At 32.9% G+C, this 14,346-nt stretch overlaps 1 protein-coding gene and 2 pseudogenes across 2 annotated transcripts; all 3 read right to left on the reverse strand.

The window, feature by feature from the left end:
• Positions 1-1,259: 1,259 nt before the first annotated feature.
• Positions 1,260-4,473, reverse strand: LOC110109452 (annotated as a pseudogene).
• A 15-nt stretch (positions 4,474-4,488) lies between these two features.
• Positions 4,489-5,245, reverse strand: LOC114578343 (annotated as a pseudogene).
• On the reverse strand, positions 5,051-13,512 carry LOC110109234 (nodulation protein H). Of its 2 annotated transcripts, none has more exons than XM_020840200.2 (7): positions 12,994-13,512; positions 12,122-12,357; positions 11,337-11,595; positions 10,238-10,417; positions 9,913-10,068; positions 9,436-9,748; positions 5,051-5,184 (listed from the first exon to the last, which is right to left on the reverse strand). In XM_020840200.2, exons 1-6 carry the CDS (start codon positions 13,015-13,017, stop codon positions 9,572-9,574), a joined length of 1,032 nt encoding a protein of 343 aa, XP_020695859.1. In that variant the 5' UTR covers positions 13,018-13,512; the 3' UTR covers positions 5,051-5,184; positions 9,436-9,571. The 2 variants fall into 2 exon arrangements, with proteins under 2 accessions (XP_020695859.1, XP_028553151.1); XM_028697318.1 differs by having other exon boundaries at positions 12,972-13,512.
• Positions 13,513-14,346: the final 834 nt, after the last annotated feature.

A 14,346-nucleotide genomic window follows, 5' to 3' on the forward strand; every position in this document is an offset into this window, starting at 1 on the left:
TGTTCAAAGATTGGAGATAAATATGATAAAACAAAATAGGCCAAAAAAACTCCTTTTTATTATTTTAAATCTCTTTTAGGATTCACAATTAATCAAACGAAAACACCATAGAAGCCTCTAAGGCTTCGTTTTTTTGAGCATTTTTTTGCCTTTTCCGTTTTTTTTGTTTGGTTCGTCAAATCACGTTCCCAATAACTTCATTTTTTCATTTTTCTACAGTTTTGAGAAAACTTTTTATATATGTTTCTCCGTTAGAAAACTCCATTTTCTGAACTAATGTTTTTTAAAACTACCTTTTACAAAAGCACAAAAAACAAACGAAGCCTAAAAATCTCTAACAACGCAAGTAATAGATTTAGCATTAATAATTAAAAAGTTTAAAGACAAGACTATATAAATTAAAAAATCTATGAAACTTAATTAATCAAGTTCAAGATTGAGTTTTATTCTACAAATTTGAATCAGCAAAATTATTAAGATAATGGTTATTATTCAATCAATTATTATGATAAAATTATTAAGATAATGAAAAATTAAAATAACAAATAATCTTTTGATATAAAAAAATTTAAAACTTTTAATAACTTTATAATTAAACTCCCAAATACTAACATATTTTAAGTGTAATTTACATTATAGTTATTTAAACTAATCAACTCATTAGCTAATGAATTAAGATTAGCTCAAATTTAGCTAATGAATTAAGATTAGCTCAAATTTGACTCGTTAGCTCACCGAACCATTTATCTAATCTGCTTAACTAAACTCATAAAGAGGTGTTATTAAATAGGCAAAATTAGCTTTTATCTTATATTTATTTATTAAGTAAACTTATAATGTAATTTTTGTATTTATTATGAATTTTATATAGTTTTTTCAGCACTAATAAGCACATAAGAATTCAACACATAGCTTATACAAATCAAATGTAATGCAAAGAGAGAATTTTTATGATGCTCTCTCCAACAGCAGAATAGTAAAAGTGCTGGACCTTCTTCTTTTCAAACTGAAACAACTATGTCTACTCTTGATTCCTTCACACAGGGGCGGATCCAGCTTCTTTTTTTAGGGTGGGCAAAAAAAAAAATTTGGGTGGGGGATGGGCAAAAATGCTTAGGATTGATAAAATGAGGGCAAAAAAATTTTTTGAGAGGGGGCAAAATACCTAAAATATCCAAAATATTTCAAACTATACCCTTTAAAATTAAAAAAAAAAAAAAATTGAGGGGGGGCAAATGCCCCCCCTCAAGTGAATGGGGATCCGCCCATGCCTTCACATGGAAAGAATAAAGAACACTTCAGTTCATTCCTCTCCTCTACCGGCCCTCGAGCTTTGTAACTGACACTTCATTAGCTGAAAAGCTCCAAGACAATTTCATATCGCTCGAGCTTTCACCATCCCAGAATACAGGATTCTTAGGATGTGGGAACATCATGTTGTCACTTGACAGCATCGACTTTGATGGCCTATCGTCTGCTCTTTCTTGAACACACAAGAGTCCCAAGTGAATGCATTTCAACCCTTCAAGCTCTAAAGAGGAGCCACCTAATGATCCATCAATCGATTCCAATGTCCTCCCCTCTTTCCATAGATTCCATGCCTGAAATTAGAATAACAACATTATTAATTCAATAATATTGATAAGAAATACTTGTGGATATCAAGTATTTCTATCGATAGAGACAAAATCAGCGAACAAACTCAAAATCTGAGAAGGAAATCACACCAAATAGTTCTATTGCAAGAATTCTCACAAACGGAGGAAGAATCGAAGCAAGATACAATTGTATTCTCAATTCAAGAGAAGGATCTTCTCTCCCAATCCCTATATGATGAATCTAGGGCCCAAAACACAAGAAAATTCCAAAAGAATACAATAATTAGCATAGCCCTAACCCTAGCATCCCATGCCTATTTAGTGCAATAATTTCTAATTCAAAAATTCCCTCTCAAAAATTAGTTGCTGCCTCCTTCCTATTATTAAGTTAATTATATTTGTGGGCCCGCCTTGTTTGAGCGGCAGACATACAAGAAGCAGTATTATTCCGCCTCCTATAGAACCGAACCGGCCCAGAAAGGGCCGGTTGGGCCTGTTCCACCTGAACCGGCCTAACAAATATCTATCATGCAATGTCCTGCTATTTGATTGACATCTTTAAATAGCAATTTCATAAAACATCAAATCATTAATAATTGATAACATTGGTGCTTCAATAAGAGAGAAGGTTCAAGCATTGATCAAAAATATGAACTTCTTTGTTTTTCTTGCCACTTATGATTTCGAGGACCAATACACCGAAGCTAAAGACATCAGATTTTACCGAGAAGATGTCATCTATTGCATACTCTGGAGACATATCCACTGCATGCAAATGAAACATATTAGCATTGAAATTGGTTTCATCAGATGACATTGTGGATGCAAATTGATATGATGTTTACTATGTTCCAACTACTCTGTTAGTATATGAATTAGTCTCCTCTCCACCAAATATTTTTGTCAATCCAAAATCCAAAATCTTAGGCTTCATTTGTCGATCTAGCAAAATGTTACTAGCTTTTAGATCCCTGTGAATGATTTGAAACCTCGAGTCTCGGTGAAGGTAGACGAGTCCACGAGCAATACCGATGATGATTTTGAACCACATTGGCCAGCTCAAGAGAATATTTAGCTTTATCTACTCCATGATCAAGAAAGAATCTAATCACTAAAAGCTTTGGATAATTTATGATGAATTCTTTAAGGATAAATGCATACCAAATATTATGGTATCCAAGCTCCTATTTTGCATGTACTCAATAGATGAGCATCTTCTCCTCTCCTTGAATGCAATAACCTAGTAGTCTAACAAGATTGATGTGCTGAAGTTTAGCAATCAAAATGACTTCATTTCTGAACTCCTCGAGCCCTTGCGATGAACTTTTTGATAGTCTCTTCACAGCCATTTCCTGATTATCTTCAAGCTTACCCTATTTCATCAAAACATACCAACTCAAAACTGGTTGGATTTGGTATAGTTTATAAGGTAACCAAAGTGTTTATTGTTGATAATCTATATAACATTTTATGTCATCAATTCAAATAATGGGATATCTGTATTATTCCTTCTGCTACCTTCATCATCTGATACTTGCTGAGTGATTATTGTATCAAATGACAAATGCCTTGCCTTCTTTCTCCAACAACCTGTTTTAGATTGCTAAATTAATTGGAAGAAAATTCAAATTTGATCCTCAAAAGGATAAATCATTCTATATACCGTTAATGTTCTTCTTCTTTTTCCAGAGGCAATATCCAATAGATCCCAACAGAAGCATCAGCATAGAAAAAGTTACCACAACAATTATGATTCCATGTTTCTTCTTGGAGTTATCTCCTGTCAAAATTAATGGTTGGGTTAACCTTGATTTGAATGAAATAAACTGATTTACTTGTCTCATAAATTTCATCCCCTTTGAGTGGACCGGTCTAACAATATGCTTGAAGAATTGTTCTTTCTAATACGAGAAGTGATGATAGGAAACACTTATAGATCTCAAATATTTCCTATTAAGATTACTCCACACAAAACCACGAAAATAATGAAAATAGTAGATAATTTGTATTATTTGATGAAATAGAAATGGAAAATAGCAAGATACAATTGATCCTCAATTCGAGAGGAGGATTGATCTCTCCCAAATTCTCTGGATGCCGCCAGAGCCCAAAGGAAAACTAAACCTAAGATATCTCAAATTTCAGCCAAATTTAAGATACCCTAACCCTAGGAAAACAAACTATTTAATGCATACAATTCAAAAAGAATTCTCTAAACAGTCCCTACATTCAAAATTCCCTCCCAAATCCCTCAAAATTCTTTCCCAAAAAGTTATGCCGACTTCTACGGTTTAGACGGCATACGGGAGAGGTGGGATTTCTCCGCCTCTGTCAGTCTGAACCGATCCCTATGGGACCAGTTGGACCGGTCTAACAAAAAGATGTTTAATCATTACTTTTGCTTATAGATTGAGTTAATGTCAAAGAAGAAAAAAACTTCAAAAGAGGAACTACTAGCCTGAAAAAGATGAAAATTGACGAGAAATAAGATCTTTAAATTTTTTTCGGAATGCAGGAAGAGTTTAATATCTTTAATCAGCAACTATTTCATCCAAATTAATCAGAACTTACTTAGTTCGGATGCAGCTAATCTTATATAAAAATTTTGGCCACCATCAACAAATTGCCTGAGATCTATCAGCTCAGTTCCCCAAGTAATGCAACCACTTCCTCCAACACTGATATTAGCACTGGCATAAGCCAAACAAGAACAATTCTTCAAGCACCTTAACCCACACTCCTACAAGTTAATGCTCTGAATATATATGGCTGTTGTTGTATCTGGAAGCTTTATTCCATTCATTTTCAGAAATCCATCTCCATTTTTGCAATCCAGTTCAGTAAGGACCACATTCAGCATATAAATCACATTGGTCCCTCAGAATCGACCAGTAAAGAGACCATGAAGACATTGAATCATCACCAATCTGGAAGTGGAGCTATCAATCACTCTGTAGGTATAGTAAATCTCATCCCGATTAGAGATGAAATCAAAGCTGATGTAACTATTTGAAGCCATCTCTGTTTCACCACTGAATTGAAAACCAGTCCATGGACCATTCCTGTAAAAAGATCTCTGGTGATCCACCAATATCAAGTTTGAATGCATAGTCTCCACTAGAAGGATCATCAGAGGTCTTCCATGATGTAAGTTTCGACTGCCTTTAAGTTCCAACCAAGCTTCATTCCTGGAAGAAGAGTGTCACAAGGACTGTTAAAACTTTCCCAAATATAACTTTCAGAAACATTGTCACTATTTCTTCGAACAAAGTTGCCTTTATCCAAAAGTTGTGCAACTGGATTGCTCAATTTCGACAAAGCTGCGGTCGACCAGATAGCTTTCTGTAATCCATCAAACAAGATGACATTTCCAGCTTCTCCAATCTTTAGACTACCAAAAGAATCTGAGAGTGGACTGTCCCTGTTGGCTACCCACACAACAGTTTGAACTGGGATTTTCTTGTACCAAATGCCCAAATATTTCATATTAGAGCTGTCAAGGCTGAAAAAGCCGAGCTCAAAGACTCCACTAGCAGATACAAGTGTTTGGTTATCCTTCAATAATGAACTTGGGTGAGGGTGTCTCCTGCAAATGAATTATAGAAGAGATAAGAGAAGAAAAGAAGCAAAAGTGAGAAAACCTTCATGTTTTCCCTTCTTTTATTATTATTTTTTTTTTTCCTTTTTTGTCTGAAAATTGGCACTAAATCAGATTTCTAAAGGGAAGACTTTAATAGGCTGCTTTTTTTTTATTTGATAATGTTCTTAAGTAAATAATAATAGGCTGCTTTAGTCTTTGATGAAGAGTTCTATTTGTTGACTTCTCTTCCAAAGTATTCCAAGCATTAAAAAGACTTAAATTTATGTAGAAGTCCCTATAATTTGCTCATTTTGTTATAAATGGACATTAGTTTTTTTTTTTTTTTTTCTTAATGTAGTAGTCAGCACCATTGTAAAAAAAACTAACCCCTCCCATTGTAAATAAAAAGAGGGCCAAAATCAAGCCCCACAACTTAACAAGATTACAGAAATAATTAGAAAATACTGGACAACATGTAATGAAATTGATCCCTAAAATCCCATGCTACAGAGAGAGATCGATAAGATCCCATAAGATCCCAAACATGGATATTCCTAGCATCCAAGTAAACCCCACACACCATAATACTAGGGATCCCACAAACTTTGGATCCCATGTTGTGGTCAAAAAGCTTAAGCAGGCACTAGCAAGTCCATACGAGCGCCGACAAGCTCGCTCAGATGTTGTCAACTGAAGATTTTCTAATTAATCATTAGATTTCTTTTTTTCCTAGTCCTTTTTCTATATTAAAAAAAAAAAAATTCATATAAAATTTTAAGGAGTTCTCAAATAGAATTATAAAATAATGTCCTTATCACAACTTAAGGGATGAAGTAGAATTCAAGTTGGATGGATGAAGTGGAGGAATGCATCAAACTTGTTGTGTGATAGAAAAGTGTCACTCAAACTTAAGGAAAAATAATATAAGATGGTGGTTAGACCTGCAATGCTTTATGATGTAGAATGTTGACCATTAAAAGAGAAACATAATATTAAGTTAAGTGTTGTAGAGATGAGGATACTCGGGTGGATGAGTAGCTTTACTCTTAGAGACAGGATACAGAATGAGCATATATGTGAAAAGGTTGGAGTAGCTCCAGTGGCAAATAAGATTAGAGAGAGTCGCCTTAAATTATTTGGTCACATAAAACGGCGGCCTTCCGATGACCCGGTTAGGAGAGTAGATGTATTAGATTTAACCTATGTTAAGAAAGGTAGAGATAGACCAAAAAAGACTTGATTAAAAAATATTATAAATGACCTTTCTTTTTTAGATCTAAATGAAAAGTTGACTCTTAACCGGACACAATGGAGAAAAAAGATCCATGTAGTTGACCCCACGTAGTGGGATAAAAGGCTTGTTGTTGTTGTTGTCCATTTCACAACATTTGTTAAATAATTAGGAGTTTTATAAAATTTCCCTTAAGTTCAGTTGGTGAAAAGCAATTCTGAAGCAAAAGAATTCCACAATATAGTAAACTTTGATCAAACAATTTACATCTGATAGTTGCAGGTTCTGAATTAAAAAAAAATAAAAAAGGAATTTTGTTGGTCATAATATTGACTATGAATTTTCCTAGTCATTGTTTTTCTAGAACTTAGAAGATAACAAGTGAACTCCTCATAAAAATGGGAACCAGCATTCAAGCTTCTACCTTCAAAATGCTGATAGCTAAATGCTGTTCTTGGTCTACCCTAACCTGTAAATCTAAACTTCATTAAATAATAATAATAATAATATATTTTTATATAAGCATTATTTTGACAAATTATTTTAAGTCTAATGTTGCAAATATAATATTTTAAGTAATTTAAGGTCACCCCGATGATGGTCCTGCTGAAAGTAAATCACAATTGGAAGGATTAATTCTCAAAAATCAAATCTTCACATTGTAAATATAAATATTTTAAATGACTTCAACACTACAATGATGATGGCCATAATAAAAGTGAATTCAAATCAAACTAGATCATTTGTCGGCAAACAAGCAAAATTGATAATGTTGAAATAATAAATAAAATTATTTAAATCCTGAATGATAATTGTGTTAAAAGTGAGTCTCAAAGTGAATTCAAATCAAGCTAGATCATTTGTCAGCAAATAAGCAAAATTAATAATGTTGAAATAATAAAATAAAATTATTTAAATCCCGAATGATAATTGTGTTAAAAGTGAGTCTCAACAGGAGGATACTCTATCATCAAAATGCATGTGAACTCAGATCGAACCTAATCATCTGCAAGCACATTGGTAAAGTTGACAAGGATGAGATAATAAAATATAAATTATTTAAATCCCTGATGATGGCTAAATTAACAAAAAAATTTAATCGGAGTGGGCTCTATTATTGAAAAGTCATATGAACTCAAATCAAACTTAATCAAACTCGATCCTCTATAAGCAAGTGGAAAAAATTAACAAGGTTCAAATAGCAAAATAAAAATGATTAACACCCCGATGATGGTTATATTGACAAAAAATATTAACCAAAGAGGACTACATGATTTTTTAAAATATCCCCAAATTCAAAAATTAATTATTAGGGGTTCAAATTCCAATACATTTTTAAATTCATCATCTATCAAAATTCAAAATATTTAAAGTGAAATCTAGCTCCTATAACTTAAAGCAAAATTCATATACCTTCTACAACTATACATCAAGCGCAATTATTTGAAGAATAACTTCAACTCACGAAGAGCAAATATCCAATCAAGAATATCACTAAAATTGATTCTCAAACAATCTCTCGCTAGTAAGAATATGATATGCGCTCTCTAATCAGTAGTTTTGTTGACAAATGACACCACAAATAAATGGTTATAATTGAGAATCTCTGTCAAGGTAATTTTGTCACAGATATGCATTATCAAATTATGGACAAGGCTACAGCCTTTATATTCCCCAATAGCTACAACCTTGAATAAAGAATCATATGGTATACTTGATCGGATACAAAGTTTATTAACCAAATTCAATTTTGAAAGTATATGCATCTAATGTTCTAAGAAAAATAAAATGTACATAGAGATGTTAAAAAAATGAATAAAATAAGCTCAAGAAATATCATGTATATGATAGGTTGACAATGTATAAAATGTATAGGTTAGGCAATAAAGTTGAGCCCACATAGAGGCAAAATGATCCTCAAGTTAAAATGAATAAGATAACCTATAGAGTTAGGGCAACAAAGTGGAAAAAAAAAACATATTCAATATGTAGTTTTCAAGCTTATGTTAACCAATAAACTTATTTTCACACACATGATATATTATAAAGCTGAAATAAGAACTTTTATATTAAATAATTAAGGAAATTAAAAAAAGATTAATATATCATAATGAAACTTGTATACATGATTAATATCATATTGCCAATGTTTTATGCTATAACATTTTGTTAAAGGTTTTGCTCCCAATTAGATATTTCACATACAATTGAATCAAACATTGTTCAGGTACCTTAATTTTAAGGATTACAGGTATGCACTAGACTAATTCATGAGTGTAATTGAATATTTATAATATTAATTTATGTCTTAAGAGTTTTTTATCTAGCTGAGCTTTTAAGCTCAAACAATACTATGTTGAATGTTATTTCAGGAAGTAAAAGACAAAGTAGAACCTGATTGAGGTTCGTATCTTGATCAACTATTCTATATTTTCTTAGTACAATTGATAAAGCATAATCAGTCATATTTATGACGAAAATTTGAATATCTATAAAAGAATTTTGATGTGCATTAAAAGCATTGTAGTTAAATAAATGAAAATTTTTAAGAATACTATTGCTCAACTGATTTGTGTTAATTTTTAAATTATTTTGGGATAAAAATTTAGTAGCATATATCTCAATCGCTTCGTATTCAACCTAGATGTATCATCGCGGGGCGTGAAACCTTCAACCTTTCTTTGTTGAGTGATTGGAATAGACAAAAATATAGATAAGATAAGAAGAATAAAGTAAACTACATGATGATTTTTAGGCTTTGCAATAACGATGAAATCAACTTTAGGTTATCAAAAGAATATCTGAATTGGTGTAAAACCAGCTTAGTATTGATCCCTTACAACCCCCCAAGAAATGCATTTAATAAAATCTGAATCAAAGAGAGCTACTGAACTCTTTACAAGTAATTGTTTTTCCTAGTATTGAACTTAAAAACGATACTTTGCACATATATACTAGAATCAACTCAAGAGAAAACTTGCTAGCCGATTGCATTAGAAGTTAATCATCAAAATGGAAAGTCTTACAAGTGTGAGGAAAGAACTTAAGAAACCTCCAACAGAACGGTTAGTAGGCAAACTCCATGTATTATCATCAAAACTTCTGAATTAGGAAAGGATGGTCTGGTGAAGCCGCTAGTAAGCTAGCAAATGACGAGGTTTTCTACTTTCTTTGGTAGTCAGAGTGCAGGAAACTTTCATATTCTGTCCCCTTCAAGGCCTGAGAGACTACATCCCAGTTCTGAATATGGTCTGATAATGGTCTTGTGTGGATCTTGACATGCCGACTTGTGAGCTTGGCATGTGGCATTCTTAGGAAGTCGAGAACATCCATCATTTTCTGTAGTAATTTGAATATATCCTTATGATTAGGCAGCTAAACAGGTTACAGCAATGCTAATGTGTAAATTCAGATTGTGTGCCATTAAAAAACTGTACATTACAATGTCCAAATGTAGTAGGAATAAATTGATAAAAGAAATCAGAAGGTCAAGGCATACTTACTGCTTGGTTGCGGACGAGATCCTCGTAGTATAGGACAATGTGGCGGGTGCCTTTGAAGTACTGAAGAATATCTGTACTCCATTTTCTGGTTTGTTTTATATCAGGGATTAGACTTTCCACATCAATCAAAGGCATGAATCTTGCAAGAACTTCAGCCTGCATATCACCATGGAGAAGGAAATAAGAAATCTGTCTGCAGGATTTTCAAAAATTGACTTAAAACTTTTCCAAAGTATCTGCACATCATCTGGCACAGTGCGCAGTAATTTGTAAATATTTATATCAACTTGGAGGTAATTATCAATCAAGATGCGAAAACCCGGACCTCGTGTCTTGAGTGCACGTGAGCTTTATGAGTCCCATTCAATTGCTTAGCATCGCGATCATGAGAGTTTGCAAGTAATGAGACCAGTCGACGAAGAAGATTTCTTCGGAAGAGGAATATAGAAGAAACACCTTTTCTTTTGAAGTATTCAACTGTGTCCTCATGATTCTCCATCAGGCCCTACAATATATACAACAACAACAACATCAGGCCATACAATATATATGTCAATAAAATGAAATTAAAGAGCTGAACAATTACAGCACAGGTAAGGATCAATTTATTTCAATGTGAGTATTTAGAAATGGTTAGAGATCACTTTCAGAAGCATGTTTCATCAAGTGATTTTTGTTTGTTTTGCATGCCCTCACTTCACGAGAACTCTTTCTTTGTTTAAATTACACCCAGTTTTATTTCTATACATCAGTTCATTGATTTCTCAATTTTTATTGCTATTATGAATAAAAGAGATATTCTAAACTCAACGGTTTTTTTATATCCTATGGATAAGGGCATTTCACTTTCTTGTCAGTTCTCACAATATATGTTCAATAATAGATGTGTCTCGTAAATGTATCGTGTCGTTTCAGTGTCCTCGTATCCATGTATGTGCATCCTAGCAGACAATTAATCAACAAATCTTACGAAATTGCAAATAATAAAGAGTTTATTACACATATCAGTGTTAACAATAAGTAAATAAGAGCATTCAAACCAATATAATGAAAACAGGATTTATTTTTCATAAGAAAAAATAAAAAAATTAAGAACAGCATAATGTATGGTGATCCTATGCATAGCAAGCCAACACCTTTCCTAAGTAAACTGAAGCAGAAAGAAAGTTTGGGTGAGTTGATATTGTATGCACAATAGAAAAAATTTAGAGCAAGATAGCTGAGCCTAAATTGTCAGAAAAAATGTTTATGGATACCAATTTTCTTTAATATGAGTGCAATGCATGATCAATCAATTAAAGCTTATATTGCATTCATTTAAAAGGAAATCTGATGGCTATAAAACACATAACAACCCACATTTTCCCAAAAAAAACTTTCAAAAAGACACGAGAATCGACTTTAGGATGCATTTAAGAATATACCTGATTAAGCATCCATTTGAAGCCAACTGCACCTGTGCATTCATTTTTAGAAGCACTGCTGTACCAATCCAAATTATAAACTTTATCTAATGTCTCCATGATAGTAGACACATTTCTTCTCCGTTCTTTGACCAAAAAAATCTCGCCATTTGAGCTGATATTAATGTGACTATTTAGTAATGTTTCAAACCAGCCGCTGCCGGACCTTTGCATTGATATAATTGCAAAGTATCGAACGGGGTTGCATGCACACTCGTTTCTGCGATTTGAATCAGAGAAATAAGCCAAAATGTGGTTATTTAGAAGCTGCTTGGCTACAAATAGAATTTAGTAAATCCTGTAAATCCATATTCAATAAATCTTAGGGAGCATAAAGCCTGAAAATCGTTTGATATGACAATTGTTGAATCTTATCACATATTGATAAACAGTTTGTCTATTTGTTTCAAAATTTAATTGTCAAAGAAAAATCCTGAAATCTGTTCAATCTTATGAATGCTGGGATTTAACTAAAATGGGGCTTAAATTTTAACAAAATAATAGAATTTAAAGTCCCCAAAATATATTCAATTGGATTTAAGCTAAATCTTACTTAAATTCTACCTTAAATAGGAAATCAAGAAACCCCTTAAACTAAGGCTTCGTTTGGGACGGCTTTCTTACTGCTTCTTAAAGCAGCTTTCTAGCATAAAAATTTTAATTTTTAAACTAAAAAGTTGTTTTAAGAAGCAATAAAAAAGTCATCCCAAACAAAGCCTAAGTAAACCATAAAAACAGCAGCTTACCTGGTGTAAGTTGTAGGTTTTGGGTAGTGAATGTGAGGAAGTTCAGCTGTCGGAATACTGGGATACTTATAAGCTTCATCCCCGACTTCGACCGTTGTCACATTGAGATTTATTCTGAATCCCTTTTGATTTAAACAGAATAAGCAAATATAAAAACTGCTGATCATTACCAATGTCAAAAGAACAGTCCTCTGAAAAATTGGCAATCTCATCTGAGGCTTTGTCCCAACTGAACTCTGCAAGTAGGTTTAAAACACAGCAAGGAAGTTACATTCCAGCCTCTTCAACCTTCTCCAAACTAAAAATGACTTTTCGTTTTGGAATAGAAAGAACCCTAGGGTTCAATGTAGACTAGATATTGCTTAAGATGGGAAAAAAACACCTAGTTAGGAAGCCCAAATGTACCTTGGACTGAAAGGGTTGAACTGTTCAGGCATTCAATTGAATGAAGTGGAAGACATTAAAGTCCGCAAGAGGGAAAAAGTAAAATTTACAAGTCACCACAATTCTGCCTAAAATTAGATAAGAAAATCACCTAAAAATGACTTTTTTGGGGTGTAAATAGAACCCTAGGGTTTAACTTAACCAGGCTTTTGCTGAAGATGGAAAGAAAAGCTAATGAAGAAGAATAATGTGCCTTGAGCTTTAAGGGCTTAATCATTCAGGCATTCAATTGAATGGAGTGAAAGAAGTTAAAACCCACATGATGAAAAAGGTGAAACTTTTAAAGAAACAAAGTATTAACCATAAAAAAAAAGTGAATTTAAATTTCAACAGCAACAACAAAACCCTACAAATGGCAAGAACACCAAATTATAACCAAACAAGAAAGAAGAGACAGACACATTACGGATAAAAGATCAGTACTCCACCATATTTCTTGAACAAAAATGCATCAGAACTGGGTAAAGATCCAGGAATCGAAGCCCTCCAACATCATATTTCTTCTTTGGCACTCAAACTGAAGAAAAAGCCCTTCTTTACCATTCCATCTTCTGCAACTCCAGAGCTCAAAAACCAGAAATGAGACCGGCCGCCCTTCCTCTCCCCAAACACCTATCTTGGATCTTCCTCCGCTCTCTTCCTCCCCCTTTTACGCAAAGACCGCTCCTTTTCTCCTTTCTTGCCGTCACTTTACCAGCGCGACTGCGAAGAAGCCAACTTCCAGCTAAAAGAATCAAGCCGGTGAAAGAAGAGAGTCGCAATGGCGTCGCAAATGTACGTAGTCTTCTTCTTATTAAATGCTACGGTTGATTAAAGCCTGATTTGACTCTGTCTCTTTATCCGCTTTTGAACAATCCGTGTTAGAAGAATACGTTTTAAAATCTGCAGAGCTGTTGCTCCAATCTAAAATATTGACGATGATCACGGAGTTGGTAGCACCCGCATAGAATTTTATGCGGATTCATTGTCTGACCGTTGATCATCCACTCGCATGAGGAAATGGAGATTTATAGTTCTGTGCACGAATTTCATTAAGCGCGTTCAAATTTGTTCGTCACATCAAAGTATCAAACAGAAAAAATTAAAAAAAAAAAAGGAAAAAGATGAAAAATAAGAGAATTTATAATTTAAAATTATAATTTTATTATATTACTAAAAAAAATTAGATAATTAAATTAATATAAATGGAATTATATATTAAATTTAATAAATGAATATTATAACACAAATTTTCTTTGGAGCAATGATCATTTGTGTTTTTTTTTTTTACTTTGCTCTTTTTTTCCTCTATTTATTTATAATAGATGTTCTTAATTTAATATAATTTAGTCTTGGCAATTAAATTTTTTAAGTAAGATTTTAAATAAGAAATGAGTATAATTTTATAGAGTTAATTGTTAAAAAAACAATTCAAGCTATCTTTAGCTTATTTAGAGTTTCAAAAATTCGAAGTAGTTCATATTGATTAACTCTATTTTTAAAAGGTAATCAATATAATTGTTTGATTATAAAATCAAAACCTCAACATATTTTATGTATTTCATGACATCGAATATTGAAAGAGTCATCGAATGTAATTTTGTTTAATCAATCGAATTGAATCAACTTGATCGTGTAGAATTTCATCTATCAAATTGAATCAACTTAATCAAGGCCTAAGGTTAGACGCACATAATCGAAGGGATATATCAATTCCTATGGGACTCATGCGATGGAGAACACAATTGCAATAGAAAGTGTGTGATCGGATGAATATTGTGGTTGTAGCCAAACTCACACGA

The sequence above is a fragment of the Dendrobium catenatum genome, unplaced genomic scaffold (genome assembly GCF_001605985.2).
Source record: "Dendrobium catenatum unplaced genomic scaffold, ASM160598v2 fragScaff_scaffold_913, whole genome shotgun sequence".
Classification (NCBI taxonomy): Eukaryota; Viridiplantae; Streptophyta; class Magnoliopsida; order Asparagales; family Orchidaceae; genus Dendrobium; species Dendrobium catenatum.